Raw genomic sequence first — 18,401 nt, 5'->3', positions numbered from 1 at the left:
CAAAATGTGCTTCTCTGGTCGAGAAAGGTCGATTTTGAAAATGGAATTAAAAATCGAGGTATATTTTCATTTATTGATCAATCAAGATGAAATCACTTTTAAGGAATATTTTATAGGTAATTAAGCTGAATTCGGTCAAAAATTTGTGCAGAAAAAAATGCATTCAAAAGTGTACCGAAAAAATCGCATGATTTTTTTCTTCAAGATACAAAATCCGTGACAACGATTTCTTACTGAAAATTGAATTTGAACAGTTTTTTGAATGAATATCATTACATTTGCTTGAATTAAAGCAAAAAATTCAAAAATAATGGTTTCAGTGGTTATATATTTTAAAATAGTGAAAAAATTCTCAAAATGTGCTTCTCTGGTCGAGAAACGTCGATTTTGAAAATGGTATTTCTGAGCCTCCGTGGCTCAATGGTTAGCGCGTGCGGCTGTTAACCAATAGGTTAGTGGTTCGAGCCCACCCGGGAGCGGCGTTGTGGGATCTCAAATGTAACGTAGAAAGCCAAAGTTTTTCCACAATACCTGACGATCATTTAATTTTTGGGCTTCCGTGGCGCAATGGTTAGGGCGTTCGGCTGTTAACCAATAGGTTGGTGGTTCGAGCCCACCCGGGCGCGGTGTTGTGGGATCTCAAACGTAACGTAGAAAGCCAATGTTTTTCCACAATACCTGATGACCATTTAATTTTTGGGCTTCCGTGGCGCAATGATTAGCGCGTTCAGCTGTTAATCGAAAGGTTGAAGGTTCGAGCCCACCCGAGAGAGGTGTTGTGGGGTCTCAGATGTAGCGTAAAAAGTCAAAACTTTTCCGCAATACGTGAAAACCATTTAATTTCTGAGCTTCCGTGGCTCAATGGTTAGCGCGTTCGGCTGTTAACCAATAGGTTGGTGGTTCGAGCCCATCCAGGAGCGGTGTTGTGAAGTCTCAGATGTGACGTAAAAAGTCCAGGTTTTTCCCCAAACCCGGACGACCATTTAATTTTGGGGCTTCCGTGGCGCAATCGTTAGCGCGTTCGGCTGTTAACAGAAAGGTTGGTGGTTCGAGCACACCCGGGAGCGGTGCTATGAGGTCTCAGATGTTACGTAAAAAGTCCAGGTTTTTCCACAATACCGGACGACCATTTAATTTTTGGGCTTCCGTGGCGCAATGGTTAGCGCGTTCAGCTGCTATTCAAAAGACTGGTGGTTTGAGCCCTTCCGGGAGCGGTGTTGTGACGTCTCAGATGTAACATAAAATGTCAGAGTTTTTCCACAATACCTGACGAATATTGAACTTTCGGGCTTCCGTGGCGCAATGGTTAGCGCGTTCGGCTGTTAACCAATAGGTTGGTGGTTCGAGCCCATCCGGGAGCGGTGTTGTGAGGTCTCAGAAGTGACGTAAAAAGTCAAGGTTTTTACACAATACCTGACGAGCATTTAATTTTTGGGCTTCCGTGGCGCAATGGTTAGCGCGTTCAGCAGTTAACAAATAGGTTAGTGGTTCGAGCCCACCCGGGAGCGGCGTTGTGGGATCTCAAACGTAACGTAGAAAGCCAAAGTTTTTCCACAATACCTGACGACCATTTAATTTTTGGGCTTCCGTGGCGCAATGGTTAACGCGTTCGGCTGTTAACAAATAGGTTGGTGGTTCGAGCCCACCCGGGAGCTGTGTTGTGGGATCTCAAATGTAACGTAGAAAGCCAAAGTTTTTCCACAATACGTGACAACCATTTAATTTCTGAGCTTCCGTGGCTGAATGGTGAGCGTTCAGCTTTTAACCAATAGGGTGGTGGTTCGAGCCCACCCGGGAGCGGTGTTGTGGGATCTCAAATGTAACGTAGAAAGACAAAGTTTTTCCACAATACCTGACGACCATTTATTTTTTGGGCTTCCTTGGCGCCATGGTTAGCGCGTTCGGCTGTTAACCGAAAGGTTGGTGGTTCGAGCCCAACCGAGAGAGGTGTTGTAGGGTCTCAGATGTAACGTAATAAGTCATAACTTATCCACAACACCTGACAACCATTTAATCTCTGAGCTTCCGTGGCTCAATGGTTAGCGCGTTCGGCTGTTAACCAATAGGTTGGTGGTTCGAGCCCATCCGGGAGCGGTGTTGTGAGGTCTCAGATGTAACGTAAAATGTCAGAGTTCTTCCACAATACCTGCAGAAAAACCCAGCTTGTTTTTTGAAAGTTTCGAACTCCTCTCCTATTATAAGCGCAGTTCGGTTTTTTTCCATCCATAGTAACATTACCTCTACAGAGGGTCCTCTCTCTTTTTTTTTGGGCTTTGTTGGATTGAATACGGAAAACGCGGGAACGGGGACTTTTTTTTAGTCGAAGAAGAAATTCAGTAGAAGAAGGATGCTACCCTTTTTTTGTAACCGCGTTAAAATTATCTTTTCGTTTTTTTGAATTAAAACTGTTTATTATTAAACCTAGTATTATTTATCTCTGAAAACTTTATGGTGCCGAAAACTCGGGGATATCCTTTAGATTAGGCGGAATTAAATTGCGTAATTAAATATATTTAACACGAACGAAGGCGCGACTTAATTAGGATACCTTTTCAACGAGAATAAACACAAGAAGGTACTATGGCGGATAAACAAAATAACGAAGAACAATTTTATGAAGATGAAGGACTCAAACGATTAGCAAAGAAGAGAGCCGCGGCCAGGGGGCAAGTTACAAGAATTTTAAATAAATTCAAGGACGAAAGGGATCAACCAAACGGGCCGGACAAGGAAAAATTACGAGCATGGCTTCAACAAATAAAGGAGAAAGGAAAAGCCCTCGTAGAAATGGACGAATATATCCAAAACTCGATAGATGTTGAAGACATGGAAGAAGACATCTATAAATCCGAAGAAGTTCAAGAAGCAATTTTAATTGCTACATACAAGATAGAAGAATTCCTTAAACCGACCCAAGACTCCTTATCAGCTGCTCAGTCAGATTCAACAATCATCCAAACAGGACAAAGGAACGTGATATCAAATCCCATCCAAACTACTTTCCCATTGACGGTAAATACACCACCTTTCGTATCAAATCAAAATCAACCAATACCCCCACAAGAAGAGAGCCGTCACGGCACAAATAGCCTAGTAAATTTGAACCAAGTCACAAACCTTCCGAAACTCGAAATACCTAAATTTGATGGTGACGAAGATAAATGGACAAATTTTTGGTTCTTATATGAGGTAGCAATTCACAACAATGAAGGACTGCATCCAGTTAACAAGTTTTGCTACCTCAGATCGTATCTGGAGGGAATCGCGGCAAACGTCATTAGAGGCCTAGATTTAGGTGAAGAAAATTACTATCACGCTATTGACTTATTAAAGGGCCGTTTCGGAAGCAAGGAATCTAGAGTGAGAACTCATATCAATAATTTAAGGCATTTGGAGTCGATTGAAAATCCGAGAGATGTGACGGGGCTGAGAAGATTTTTTGATAAGTGTGAAGTGGAGGTGAAAAGCTTGCAATCGTTAGGAGTAGCCGCCTCAAAGAATTACGGAACTATTTTATGTCCAATGCTTTTGGATAAATTACCAGAGGACATTAGTTTGGAATACACACGAAGATACGACAACGACAGTAGCCTAGATTTGCTTTGTTTACTGGAATTCTTAAGGAAAGAGGTACAGAGTAGGGAACGAGCGCGATCGTTTAAAAGCCCGGACGCCTTAGCTAAAGCTAATGAAGGAGGAACCAAGAAAGGCGACCCGCAGCCCCAAAGGCAAAAATTTAGCAGCGCGGGAAATTCAAATTGGAAACGTTCGGAGCCACCACGAACCGAGTATGGAAATAAACAACCAAACCGGTTCTCAGCCGCTAGCTTAACTACAAGCACGGAGTCCGCGTGTCTCTTTTGTCAAAGAAATCACAAGAGCGAAGCCTGTCCGAAGGTAACAGAAGTCGAAGAAAGGAAGGGAATCTTGAGAAAATTGGGCCGTTGCTACGTATGCGTCAGCGGACGCCACCTAGCGAGAACTTGCAAGGTAAAATTAAAATGCGAGAAATGCGAAAGAAGGCATCACACGGCTGTATGTGAAGATTCAGAAGGAGAGAAAAAAGGGGAAACCACCCCCAATTCCGTAGGCAACGAAACGGCTAACAATGCCGTCGGTTCGAACGAGGGAGAATGGTCCTCCTCCGTTCTCTTGCAAACGGCTAAGGCGAAAGCGGAGGGGGGATCACAACCTCAAGAAGTAAGACTCTTGATTGACAGCGGAAGTCACCGGACGTTCATTCTAGAAACGTTATCAAGAAAATTGGATCTTCCGGTAGTGGGAGAAATTGACCTAGAGTTACACACTTTCGGAGGGAAGGAGGCAAAAAGAGTTAGATGCAAAAAGGTGGAAGTGGTCTTACGCAGCTTAAGGGACGCAAACAAATGGATAAAGGTTGTAGCCCTGGAAACCCCCACGATTAACACAGCAGTGTTCAACGTTCCTGGGGAAGAAATAAAGAAGGCGCTTGAGAATAAAAATCTACCCATGGCCGATAGTCCCAATTACAACAAGACTAGAGAAGAAGGACTATCAGTTCTAATTGGATCTGATTTCTATTGGAGAGTCATAACTGGACGAATCGAGAAATTAAACGGAAACGGATTAGCCGCTTTAGAGAGTACTTTCGGTTGGATTGTACAAGGACCGATGGAAATCTCCAATCAAGATAACCAAGTTGGAATTGGCACAGTTTGTGTTAACTCCATCGGTATTGAAATTCCGGAACAAGAAGAAATTTCCAGAGAATTAAGAAGATTCTGGGAATTAGAATCAATGGGAATCCGAGACCCGAGTACAGAAGCAAAACCCATGGATGAAGAAGCGATCAAGGTTTTCAATGAATCTGTCCAGATAGAAGACGGGCGTTACTGCGTAAAGCTTCCGTGGTCAAAACCCCAAGAAGAATTATCTCTCAATTATTTGGCCTCTAAGCGCAGACTTCTCAACCTGATACCACAATTCAAGAATAACCCAGAGCTTTTCTTCGAATACCGGAAAACCTTCAACTATTATTTAGAGGAAGGCATTGTGGAGCCAGTTTTTGAGAAGTCAGAAGAAGGGCCGATTAGCTACCTACCTCATAGGCCGGTAGTTGACATGGAAAGAGAAACTACGAAGGTCAGGATTGTCTTTGACGGCTCAGCCCGTGAAAGGGGAAAAGCTTCCCTAAATGAATGTGTCCTCACAGGCCCTCACCTTAACCCAGACCTCTTGGACGTACTGGTTAAGTTCCGGTTACATCGTGTTGTAATCACAGCGGACATCGAGAAGGCCTTCCTTCAAATCAAGATTCACAACGAAGATAGGAATGCTGTCAGATTCCTGTGGTTCCAAGAACCCGTTGAGTTGGAGGGACCATGGAAGATTATAGAATTGCGATTCACGCGCGTGCTTTTTGGAGTCTCAGCCAGCCCATTTTTACTGGCGAAGACTATACGATACCATGCAGGAAAGTACTCCAATCAGTACCCTGAAACCAGCCAGGTAATTGGCCGAGATACGTTTGCGGATGATTTATTATCGGGAGAAGAAAGCGAGGAGAAGGCTTATACAATAGCCAAAGAAGCAAGAGAAATTTTCCAAGCGGCGAAAATGAATTTAAGGAAATTTCAGACTAACTCCTCGAGATTACGCGAACGCTTAAGGATGGAAGAATTTGACGTTTCGTCACTAGAAGATAGCCCTATCAGAAAAGTACTGGGACTTCCGTGGAATCCAGCAACAGACGACTTTAGTTATGAAGTTTTTGGTATAATCCAATCATTATCCACCCTCGAAGATACGAAGCGCAGCGTACTGAAAATATCAGCCAAGTTATTTGATCCCTTGGGTCTGATTTCGCCCTTTGTCGTGAAAATCAAGATGCTTTTACAAAGAATCTGGCAAAGGGGAGTCGATTGGGATGATCCTTTACCGGAAGAATTAGCCCAGGAATGGCATGAATGGTGCGCAGACTTGGAGAATATGGGGAAAATAACTATTCCTAGATTTTACGGGCCCAATAGAGACGAGGAAGTAGTACAATGCCAATTACATTGTTTTTCGGACGCCAGCGAGAGGGCCTACGGGGCTGTCTTGTATGTTCGATACGTAACCGAGACAGGGAAGATACACGTCTCTATGGTGGCCTCGAAGACACGAGTAGCGCCAATTAAGAAGGTGACTCTACCCCGATTAGAATTGCTTGGGGCATTAATCGGCGCGCGATTGACTACTCGGTTGAGGAAGATGTTTACTATACAAGAAGCCGATATCTACTACTGGAGCGATTCCACCATAACCATCAGTTGGATACGGGGTTCTCCTGAAGACTGGAAACCATTCGTTTCCAACCGAGTCTCAGAGATTCAAACGTTGACGGAACCCCACTCTTGGAACCACTGTACAGGGAAGGAAAACCCCGCTGATGTGTTAAGTATGGGACAAGGAATAGGAAGACTTCAAGATAACACCACCTGGTGGCACGGACCTTCTTGGTTAAGTCAAGCAAGAGAATTCTGGTTAAAGGAATCTATAGAACCCGATCAAGAGAAAATAGATGAAGAAAGAAGAGTTACACGGCAAACAATAGCCGAAAACTATGTAGGAGTCAAAACGAAATCAGAACCCCTACTCAACCTAAATAAATACGAAGAAGTAAGAAAATTGGTCAGAGTAACGGCATGGGTAAAGCGTTACACTCCTACCGCTATGAAGAACAAAACAAAAAGCGATTTTTTGACCACAGAAGAATTGTGGCAAGCCAAACTCTATTGGATCAAATTAGTCCAGAGGGAAAACTTTGAAGAAGAGTATCTTGCAATTAAAAATAAGGAAGAACTACCACTGAAATCAAAAATCGCGCAATGGAAACCCTTCCTAGATGAGGATGACGTCATACGAATAGGTGGAAGACTGCAAGAGTCCGAATTCTCCTTCGAGACCAAACATCCTATTCTTCTCCCGAACGACCACCGATTTACCCACATGATTATTATGCATGCCCACCAAGAAGTCATGCATACGGGTACAGCCGCCACCCTCACGCAGCTGAGGGAAATGTATTGGGTACCGAAGGCCAGACAGACCACAAAAAGGGTCCTACGTGATTGTCTCATTTGCAAGAAGTGGGGAGTAAAACCGATGGACGTAGAATGGGCTCCCCTCCCCAAAGACAGAGTTAAAGAATCCTCGCCCTTTATGATAACCGGGGTCGATTTCGCGGGTCCTATTTACATTAAAGGATTAGAAGGAAAGGGAGAGAAGGCGTACATAGCCTTGTTCACCTGTGGAACCACGAGAGCCATACATTTAGAGTTGGTTTCCAATTTATCCACGGAATGTTTCCTGCTGGCATTTAGACGGTTTGTGTCCAGAAGAGGTCTGATCCACACGATATATTCGGACAATGCCAAAACATTCCAGAAGGCAAACCGAGAGCTAATAGCCGTTTGGAAGCATTTAAACAAAAAGAAGATTGGAGAATTTCTAGGGTCACGGGGTGTCCAGTGGAAATTTATCATTGAACGAGCGCCCTGGTATGGGGGATTTTACGAGCGTCTTGTTAAATCTGTAAAAATGGCTTTGAAGAAGACTTTGGGGAATGCTTTCCTCAACTTTGAAGAAATGGTAACGGTGTTGACAGAAACCGAGGCCACTATCAATAGTAGACCAATCACCTATTTGAATGACGATTCTACTGATCCGGAACCTCTCACACCTGGGAATTTCCTTATTGGAAGACGATTGACCTCTATTCCTCAACCTTCTACGATCTTAGACAACAGATCCAGTGACTTGCGTAAACGATGGAAGTACCAACAGACGATCCTGAATCGCTTATGGCAGAGGTGGAATCATGAGTACCTGCTCGAGTTGAAGACAGCTCATGAAGTTCATCGCGTGAAAACGGGTCGTGAAATTCGGTCGGGAGATGTAGTTCTCATCTCAGACGAGAAGTTAGCTAGGCAACAGTGGAGGCTCGCGCGGGTCCTTGAAGTTCATGTTGGTCGCGACGGACGTATTCGATCGTGCTCCTTGAAATTACCCTCGGGAATGATTATTAGAAGAGCTATTAAGATGTTGTGTTTATTAGAAGCTAACGATTAAGTTTAAGAATGAATTAAATTGGTTATGAGCAAGCTCATGGCCCGGGAGTGCAGAAAAACCCAGCTTGTTTTTTGAAAGTTTCGAACTCCTCTCCTATTATAAGCGCAGTTCGGTTTTTTTCATTCCATAGTAACATTACCTCTACAGAGGGTCCTCTCTCTTTTTTTTGGGCTTTGTTGTATTGAATACGGAAAACGCGGGAACGGGGACTTTTTTTTAGTCGAAGAAGAAATTCAGTAGAAGAAGGATGCTACCCTTTTTTTGTAACCGCGTTAAAATTATCTTTTCGTTTTTTTGAATTAAAACTGTTTATTATTAAACCTAGTATTATTTATCTCTGAAAACTTTAATACCTGACGAACATTTAATTTTTGGGCTTCCGTGGCGCAATGGTTAGCGCGTTCGGCTGTTAACCAATAGGTTGGTGGTTCGAGCCCATCCGGGAGCGGTGTTGTGAGGTCTCAGATGTGACGTAAAAAGTCAAGGTTTTTACACAATACCTGACGAGCATTTAATTTTTAGCTTCCGTGGCGCAATGGTTAGCGCGTTCAGCAGTTAACAAATAGGTTAGTGGTTCGAGCCCACCCGGGAGCGGCGTTGTGGGATCTCAAACGTAACGTAGAAAGCCAAAGTTTTTCCACAATACCTGACGACCATTTAATTTTTGGGCTTCCGTGGCGCAATGGTAACGCGTTCGGCTGTTAACCAATAGGTTGGTGGTTCGAGCCCACCCGGGAGCGGTGTTGTGGGATCTCAAATGTAACGTAGAAAGCCAAAGTTTTTCCACAATACGTGACGACCATTTAATTTCTGAGCTTCCGTGGCTCAATGGTTAGCGCGTTCGGCTGTTAACCAATAGGTTGGTGGTTCGAGCCCATCCGGGAGCGGTGTTGTGAGGTCTCAGAAGTGACGTAAAAAGTCAAGGTTTTTCCACAATACCTGACGAACATTTAATTTTTGGGCTTCCATGGCGCAATGGTTAGCGCGTTCGGCTGTTAACCAAAAGGTTGGTGGTTCGAGCCCAACCGGGAGAGGTGTTGTGGGGTCTCAGATGTAGCGTAAAAAGTCAAAACTTTTCCACAATACGTGACAACCATTTAATTTCTGAGCTTCCGTGGCTGAATGGTTAGCGCGTTCAGCTTTTAACCAATAGGGTGGAGGTTCGAGCCCACCCGGGAGCGGTGTTGTGGGATCTTAAATGTAACGTAGAAAGACAAAGTTTTTCCACAATACCTGACGACCATTTATTTTTTGGGCTTCCTTGGTGCAATGGTTAGCGCGTTCGGCTGTTAACCGAAAGGATGGTGGTTCGAGCCCAACCGTGAGAGGTGTTGTAGGGTCTCAGATGTAACGTAATAAGTCATAACTTATCCACAATACCTGACAACAATTTAATCTCTGAGCTTCCGTGGCTCAATGGTTAGCGCGTTCGGCTGTTAACCAATAGGTTGGTGGTTCGAGCCCATCCGGGAGCGGTGTTGTGAGGTCTCAGATGTAACGTAAAATGTCAGAGTTTTTCCACAATACCTGACGAACATTTAATTTTTGGGCTTCCGTGGCGCAATGGTTAGCGCGTTCGGCTGTTAACCAATAGGTTGGTTGTTCGAGCCCATCCGGGAGCGGTGTTGTGAGGTCTCAGATGTGACGTAAAAAGTCAAGGTTTTTACACAATACCTGACGAGCATTTAACTTTTGGGCTTCCGTGGCGCAATGGTTAGCGCGTTCGGCTGTTAACCAATAGGTTGGTTGTTCGAGCCCATCCGGGTGCGGTGTTGTGAGGTCTCAGATGTGACGCAAAAAGTCAAGGTTTTTACACAATACCTGACGAGCATTTAATTTTTGGGCTTCCGTGGCTCAATGGTTAGCGCGTTCGGCTCTTAACCTAAAGGTTGGTGGTTCGTGCCCATCCGGGAGCGGTGTTGTGGCGTCTCAGATGTAACGTAAAATGTTAGAGTTTTTCCACAATACCTGACGAACATTTAATTTTTGGGCTTCCATGGCGCAATTATTAGCGCGTTCAACTGTAAATCGAAAGGCTGGTGGTTCAAGCCCACCCGGAAGAGGTGTTGTGGGGTCTCAGATGTAGCGTAAAAAGTCAAAACTTATCCACAATACGTGAAAACCATTTAATTTCTGAGATTCCGTGGCTCAATGGTTAGCGCGTTCGGCTGTTAACCAATAGGTTGGTGGTTCGAGCCCACCCGGGAGCGGTGGTGTGGGATCTCAAATGTAACGTAGAAAGCCAAAGTTTTGCCACAATACCTGACGACCATTAAATTTTTGGGCTTCCTTGGTGCAATTGTTAGTGCGTTCGGCTGTTAACCGAAAGGTTGGTGGTTCGTACCCAACCGGAAGAGGTGTTGTAGGGTCTCAGATGTAACGTAAAAAGTCATAACTTATCTACAATACCTGACAACCATTTAATTTGTGAGCTTCCGTGGCTCAAAGGTTAGCGCGTTCGGCTGTTAACTAATAGGTGTGTGGTTCGAGCCCATCCGGGAGCGGTGTTGTGACGTCTCAGATGTGATGTAAAAAGTCAAGGTTTTTTCCACAACACCTGACGACCATTTAAATTTTGGGATTCCGTGGCGCAATGGTTAGCGCGTTCGGCTGTTAACCAATAAGTTGGTGGTTCGAGCCCATCCGGGAGCAGTGTTGTGAGGTCTCAGATGTAACGTAAAATGTCAGAGTTTTTCCACAATACCTGACGAACATTTAATTTTTGGGCTTCCGTGGCGCAATGATTAGCGCGTTCAGCTGTTAATCGAAAGGTTGAAGGTTCGAGCCCACCCGGGAGAGGTGTTGTAGGGTCTCAGATGTAACGTAAAAAGTCTTAACTTATCTACAATACCTGACAACCATTTAATTTCTGAGCTTCCGTGGCTCAAAGGTTAGCGCGTTCGGCTGTTAACCAATAGGTGTGTGGTTCGAGCCCATCCGGGAGCGGTGTTGTGACGTATCAAATGTGAAGTAAAAAGTCAAGGTTTTTCCACAACACCTGACGACCATTTAAATTCTGAGCTTCCTTGGCTCAATGGTTAGCGAATTCGGCTGTTAACAAATAGGTTGGTGGTTCGAGCCCACCCGGGAGCTGTGTTTTGGGATCTCAAATGTAACGTTGAAAGCCAAAATTTTTCCACAATACCTGACGACCATTTAATTTTTGGGCTTCCGTGGCGCAATGGTCAGCGCGTTCAGCTGTTAACCGAAAGGTTAATGTTCGAGCCCATCCGGGAGCGGTGTTGTGACGTCTCAGATGTAACGTAAAATGTCAAAACTTATCCACAATACGTGACAACCATTTAATTTCTGAGCTTCCGTGGCTCAATGGTTAGCGCGTTTGGCTGTTAACCAATAGGTTGGTGGTTCGAGCCCATCCGGGAGCGGTGTTGTGAGGTCTCAGATGTGACGTAAAAAGTCAAGGTTTTTACACAATACCTGACGAGCATTTAACTTTGGGCTTCCGTGGCTCAATGGTTAGCGCGTTCGGCTGTTAACCAATAGGTTGGTGGTTCGAGCCCATCCGGGAGCGGTGTTGTGAGGTCTCAGATGTGACGTAAAAAGTCAAGGTTTTTACACAATACCTGACGAGCATTTAACTTTGGGCTTCCGTGGCTCAATGGTTAGCGCGTTCGGCTGTTAACCAATAGGTTGGTGGTTCGAGCCCATCCGGGAGCGGTATTGTGACGTCTCAGATGTGACGTTAAAAGTCAAGGTTTTTCCAAAATACCTGACGACCATTTAATTTTTGGGCTTCCGTGGCGCAATGGTTAGCGCGTTCAGCTGCTATTCAAAAGACTGGTGGTTTGAGCTCTCCCGGGAGCGGTGTTGTGACGTCTCAAATGTAACATAAAATGTCAGAGTTTTTCCACAATACCTGTCGAACATTGAATTTTTGGGCTTCCGTGGCGCAATGGTTAGCGCGTTCAGCTGTTAATCGAAAGGTTGGTGGTACGAGCCCACCCGGGAGAGGTGTTGTGGGGTCTCAGATGTAGCGTAAAAAGTCAAAACTTTTCCACAATACGTGACAACCATTTAATTTCTGGGCTTCCGTGGCTCAATGATTAGCGCGTTCGGCTGTTAACCAATAGGTTGGTGGTTCGAGCCCACCCGGGAGCGGTGTTGTGGGATCTCAAATGTAACGTAAAAATTCAAGGTTTTTCCACAATACCTGACGAACATTTAATGTTTGGGCTTCCTTGGGGCAATGGTTAGCGCGTTCGGCTGTTAACCGAAAGGTTGGTGGTTCGATCCCAACCGGGAGAGGTGTTGTAGGGTATCAGATGTAACGTAATAAGTCATAACTTATCCACAATACCTGACAACCATTTAATTTCCGAGCTTCCGTGGCTCAATGGTTATCGCGTTCGGCTGTTAACCAATAGGTTTGTGGTTCGAGCCCATCCGGGATGCGGTGTTGTGAGGTCTCAGATGTAACGTAAAATGTCAGAGTTTTTCACAATACCTGACGAACATTTAATTTCTGAGCTTCCTTGGCTCAATGGTTAGCGCGTTCGGCTGTTAACCAATAGTTTGGTGGTTCGAGCTCATCCGGGAGCGGTGTTGTGAGGTCTCAGATGTGACGTAAAAAGTCTAGGTTTTTACGCAAAACCTGACGAGCATTTAATTTTTGGGCTTCCGTGGCGCAATAGTTAGCGCGTTCTGCTGTTGACCCATAGGTTGGTGGTTCGAGCCCACCCGGGAGCGGTGTTGTGGGATCTCAAATGTAACGTAGAAAGCCAAAGTTTTTCCACAATACCTGACGACCATTTAATTTCTGAGCTTCCGTGGCTCAATGGTTAGCGCGTTCAGCTGTTAATCGAAAGGTTGGTGGTTGTGGGGTCTCAAATGTAACGTAGAAAGCCAAAGTTTTTCCACAATACCTGACAACCATTTAATTTCTGAGCTTCCGTGGCTCAATGGTTAGGGCGTTCGGCTGTTAGCCAATAGGTTGGTGCTTCAAGCATACCCGGGAGCGGTGTTGTGGGATCTCGAATGTAACGTAGAAAGCCAAAGTTTTTCCACAATACCTGACGACCATTTAATTTTTGGGTTTTCGGGGCGCAATGGTTAGCGCGTTCAGCTGTTATTCAAAAGACTGGTGGTTTGAGCCCTTTCGAGAGCGGTGTTGTGAGGTCTCAGATGTGACGTAAAAAGTCAAGGTTTTTCCACAATACCTGACGACCATTTAATTTTTGAGCTTCCGTGGCGCAATGGTTAGCGCGTTCTTCTGTTAATCGAAAGGTTGGTGGTTCGAGCCCACCCGGGAGAGGTGTTGTGGGGTCTCAGATGTAGCGTAAAAAGTCAAAACTTTTCCACAATACGTGACAACGATTTAATTTCTGAGCTTCCGTGGCTCAATGTTTAGCGCGTTCGGCTGTTAGCCAATAGGTTGGTGGTTCGAGCCCACCCGGGAGCGGTGTTGTGGGATCTCAAATGTAACGTAGAAAGCCAAAGTTTTTCCACAATACCTGACGACCATTTAATTTCTGAGCTTCCGTGGCTCAATGGTTAGCGCGTTCGGCTGTTAACCAATAGTTTGGTAGTTCGAGCCCATCCGGGAGCGGTGTTGTGAGGTCTCAGATGTGACGTAAAAAGTCAAGGTTTTTCCACAATACCTGACGACCATTTAATTTTTGGGCTTCCGTGGCGCAATGATTAGCACGTTCAGCTGTTAATCGAAAGGTTGAAGGTTCGAGCCCACCCGGGAGAGGTGTTGTGGGGTCTCATATGTAGCGTAGAAAGTCAAAACTTATCCACAATACGTGACAATCATTTAATTTCTGAGCTTCCGTGGCTCAATGGTTAGCGCGTTCGGCTGTTAACCAATAGGTTGGTGGTTCGAGCTCATCCTAGAGCGGTGTTGTGAGGTCTCAGATGTGACGTAAAAAGTCTAGGTTTTTACGCAAAACCTGACGAGCATTTAATTTTTGGGCTTCCGTGGCGCAATGGTTAGCGCGTTCTGCTGTTGACCCATAGGTTGGTGGTTCGAGCCCAGCCGGGAGCGGTGTTGTGGGATCTCAAATGTAACGTAGAAAGCCAAAGTTTTTCCACAATACCTGACGACCATTTAATTTTTGGGCTTCCGGGGCGCAATGGTTAGCGCATTCGGCTGTTAGCCAATAGGTTGGTGGTTCGAGCCCACCCGGGAGCGGTGTTGTGGGATCTCAAATGTAACGTAGAAAGCCAAAGTTTTTCCACAATACCTGACGACCATTTAATTTTTGGGCTTCCGGGGCGCAATGGTTAGCGCGTTCAGCTGTTATTCAAAAGACTGGTGGTTTGAGCCCTTTCGGGAGCGGTGTTGTGAGGTCTCAGATGTGACGTAAAAAGTCAAGGTTTTTCCACAATACCTGACGACCATTTAATTTTTGAGCTTCCGTGGCGCAATGGTTAGCGCGTTCTTCTGTTAATCGAAAGGTTGGTGGTTCGAGCCCACCCGGGAGAGGTGTTGTGGGGTCTCAGATGTAGCGTAAAAAGTCAAAACTTTTCCACAATACGTGACAACGATTTAATTTCTGAGCTTCCGTGGCTCAATGTTTAGCGCGTTCGGCTGTTAGCCAATAGGTTGGTGGTTCGAGCAAACCCGGGAGCGGTGTTGTGGGATCTCAAATGTAACGTAGAAAGCCAAAGTTTTTCCACAATACCTGACGACCATTTAATTTCTGAGCTTCCGTGGCTCAATGGTTAGCGCGTTCGGCTGTTAACCAATAGTTTGGTAGTTCGAGCCCATCCGGGAGCGGTGTTGTGAGGTCTCAGATGTGACGTAAAAAGTCAAGGTTTTTCCACAATACCTGACGACCATTTAATTTTTGGGCTTCCGGGGCGCAATGGTTAGCGCGTTCAGCTGTTATTCAAAAGACTGGTGGTTTGAGCCCTTTCGGGAGCGGTGTTGTGAGGTCTCAGATGTGACGTAAAAAGTCAAGGTTTTTCCACAATACCTGACGACCATTTAATTTTTGAGCTTCCGTGGCGCAATGGTTAACGCGTTCTTCTGTTAATCGAAAGGTTGGTGGTTCGAGCCCACCCGGGAGAGGTGTTGTGGGGTCTCAGATGTAGCGTAAAAAGTCAAAACTTTTCCACAATACGTGACAACGATTTAATTTCTGAGCTTCCGTGGCTCAATGTTTAGCGCGTTCGGCTGTTAGCCAATAGGTTGGTGGTTCGAGCAAACCCGGGAGCGGTGTTGTGGGATCTCAAATGTAACGTAGAAAGCCAAAGTTTTTCCACAATACCTGACGACCATTTAATTTCTGAGCTTCCGTGGCTCAATGGTTAGCGCGTTCGGCTGTTAACCAATAGTTTGGTAGTTCGAGCCCATCCGGGAGCGGTGTTGTGAGGTCTCAGATGTGACGTAAAAAGTCAAGGTTTTTCCACAATACCTGACGACCAATTAATTTTTGAGCTTCCGTGGCGCAATGGTTAGCGCGTTCTTCTGTTAATCGAAAGGTTGGTGGTTCGAGCCCACCCGGGAGAGGTGTTGTGGGGTCTCAGATGTAGCGTAAAAAGTCAAAACTTTTCCACAATACGTGACAACGATTTAATTTCTGAGCTTCCGTGGCTCAATGTTTAGCGTGTTCGGCTGTTAACCAATAGGTTGGTGGTTCGGGCCCACCCGGGAGCGGTGTTGTGAGTTCTCAGATGTGACGTAATATGTCAGAGTTTTTCCACAATACCTGACGAATATTTAATATTTGGGCTTCCTTGGCGCAATGGTTAGCGCGTTTGGCTGTTAACAGAAAGGTTGGTGGTTCGAGCACACCCGGGAGCGGTGCTATGAGGTCTCAGATGTTACGTAAAAAGTCAAAGTTTTTCCACAATACCGGACGACCATTTAATTTCAGAGCTTCCGTGGCTCAATGGCTAGCGCTTTCGGCTTTTAACCGAAATTTTGGTTTTTCGAGCCCATCCGGGAGCGTTTTGTGAGGTCTCAGATGTAACGTAAAAAGTCAGAGTTTTTCCACAATACATGACGACCATTTAATATTTAGGCTTCCGTGGCGCAATGGTTAGCGCGTTCAGCTGCTATTCAAAAGACTGGTGGTTTGAGCCCTCCCGGGAGCGGTGTTGTGACGTCTCGAATGTAACGTAAAATGTCAGAGTTTTTCCACAATACCTGACGAACATTTAATTTTTGGGCATCCGTGGCGCAATAATTAGCGCGTTCAGCTGTTAATCGAAAGGTTGGTGGTTCGAGCCCACCCGGGAGAGGTTTTGTGGGGTCTCAGATGTAGCGTAAAATGTCAAAACTTTTCCACAATACGTAACAACCATTTAATTTCTGAGCTTCCGTGGCTCAATGCTTAGCGCGTTCGGCTGTTAGCCAATAGGTTGGTGGTTCGAGCCCACCCGGGAGCGGTGTTGTGGGATCTCAAATGTAACGTAGAAAGCCAAAGTTTTTCCACAATACCTGACGACCATTTATTTTTTGGGCTTCCTTGGCGCAATGGTTAGCGCGTTCGGCTGTTAACCGAAAGGTTGGTGGTTCGAGCCCAACCGAGAGAGGTGTTGTAGGGTCTCAGATGTAAAGTAATAAGTCATAACTTATCCACAATACGTGACAACCATTTAATTTCTGAGCTTCCGTGGCTCAATGGTTAGCGCGTTCGGCTGTAAACCAATAGTTTGGTGGTTCGAGCTCATCCGGGAGCGGTGTTGTGAGGTCTCAGATGTGACGTAAAAAGTCTAGGTTTTTACGCAAAACCTGACAACCATTTAATTTCTGAGCTTCCGTGGCTCAATGGTTAGGGCGTTCGGCTGTTAGCCAATAGGTTGGTGCTTCAAGCATACCCGGGAGCGGTGTTGTGGGATCTCGAATGTAACGTAGAAAGCCAAAGTTTTTCCACAATACCTGACGACCATTTAATTTTTGGGCTTCCGGGGCGCAATGGTTAGCGCGTTCAGCTGTTATTCAAAAGACTGGTGGTTTGAGCCCTTTCGAGAGCGGTGTTGTGAGGTCTCAGATGTGACGTAAAAAGTCAAGGTTTTTCCACAATACCTGACGACCATTTAATTTTTGAGCTTCCGTGGCGCAATGGTTAGCGCGTTCTTCTGTTAATCGAAAGGTTGGTGGTTCGAGCCCACCCGGGAGAGGTGTTGTGGGGTCTCAGATGTAGCGTAAAAAGTCAAAACTTTTCCACAATACGTGACAACGATTTAGTTTCTGAGCTTCCGTGGCTCAATGTTTAGCGCGTTCGGCTGTTAGCCAATAGGTTGGTGGTTCGAGCCCACCCGGGAGCGGTGTTGTGGGATCTCAAATGTAACGTAGAAAGCCAAAGTTTTTCCACAATACCTGACGACCATTTAATTTCTGAGCTTCCGTGGCTCAATGGTTAGCGCGTTCGGCTGTTAACCAATAGTTTGGTAGTTCGAGCCCATCCGGGAGCGGTGTTGTGAGGTCTCAGATGTGACGTAAAAAGTCAAGGTTTTTCCACAATACCTGACGACCATTTAATTTTTGGGCTTCCGTGGCGCAATGATTAGCGCGTTCAGCTGTTAATCGAAAGGTTGAAGGTTCGAGCCCACCCGGGAGAGGTGTTGTGGGGTCTCATATGTAGCGTAGAAAGTCAAAACTTATCCACAATACGTGACAATCATTTAATTTCTGAGCTTCCGTGGCTCAATGGTTAGCGCGTTCGGCTGTTAACCAATAGGTTGGTGGTTCGAGCTCATCCTAGAGCGGTGTTGTGAGGTCTCAGATGTGACGTAAAAAGTCTAGGTTTTTACGCAAAACCTGACGAGCATTTAATTTTTGGGCTTCCGTGGCGCAATGGTTAGCGCGTTCTGCTGTTGACCCATAGGTTGGTGGTTCGAGCCCAGCCGGGAGCGGTGTTGTGGGATCTCAAATGTAACGTAGAAAGCCAAAGTTTTTCCACAATACCTGACGACCATTTAATTTCTGAGCTTCCGTGGCTCAATGGTTAGCGCGTTCAGCTGTTAATCGAAAGGTTGGTGGTTGTGGGGTCTCAAATGTAACGTAGAAAGACAAAGTTTTTCCACAATACCTGACAACCATTTAATTTCTGAGCTTCCGTGGCTCAATGGTTAGCGCGTTCGGCTGTTAGCCAATAGGTTGGTGCTTCAAGCATACCCGGGAGCGGTGTTGTGGGATCTCGAATGTAACGTAGAAAGCCAAATTTTTCCACAATACCTGACGACCATTTAATTTTTGGGCTTCCGTGGCGCAATGGTTAGCGCGTTCGGCTGTTAACCGAAAGGTTGGTGGTTCAAGCCCATCCGGGAGCGGTGTTGTGACGTCTCAGATGTTACGTAAAAAGTCAAGGTTTTTCCACAATACCTGACGACCATTT

At 45.5% G+C, this 18,401-nt stretch overlaps 1 protein-coding gene across 1 annotated transcript; it reads left to right on the top strand.

Annotated features, from left to right (window-relative positions):
* Positions 1-2,580: 2,580 nt before the first annotated feature.
* On the top strand, positions 2,581-8,091 carry LOC149717027 (uncharacterized). Its single transcript, XM_089834645.1, has one exon. The coding sequence runs from the start codon at positions 2,581-2,583 to the stop codon at positions 8,089-8,091; it is 5,511 nt and encodes a 1,836-aa protein (XP_089690771.1).
* The last annotated feature ends 10,310 nt before the right edge of the window (positions 8,092-18,401 follow it).

The sequence above is a fragment of the Phalangium opilio genome, unplaced genomic scaffold (genome assembly GCF_054372755.1).
Source record: "Phalangium opilio isolate 3A_F unplaced genomic scaffold, DU_Popi_V2 ptg000003l_1, whole genome shotgun sequence".
NCBI classification, from domain to species: Eukaryota; Metazoa; Arthropoda; class Arachnida; order Opiliones; family Phalangiidae; genus Phalangium; species Phalangium opilio.
Note: the sequence above shows the minus strand (reverse complement) of the source record. Positions and strands in the feature narration are given on the sequence as shown.

Bases quoted from the DNA above. Each gene is read 5' to 3' on its own strand.
- LOC149717027 (XM_089834645.1), top strand. From the start codon at position 2,581: ATGGCGGATAAACAAAATAACGAAGAACAATTTTATGAAGATGAAGGA.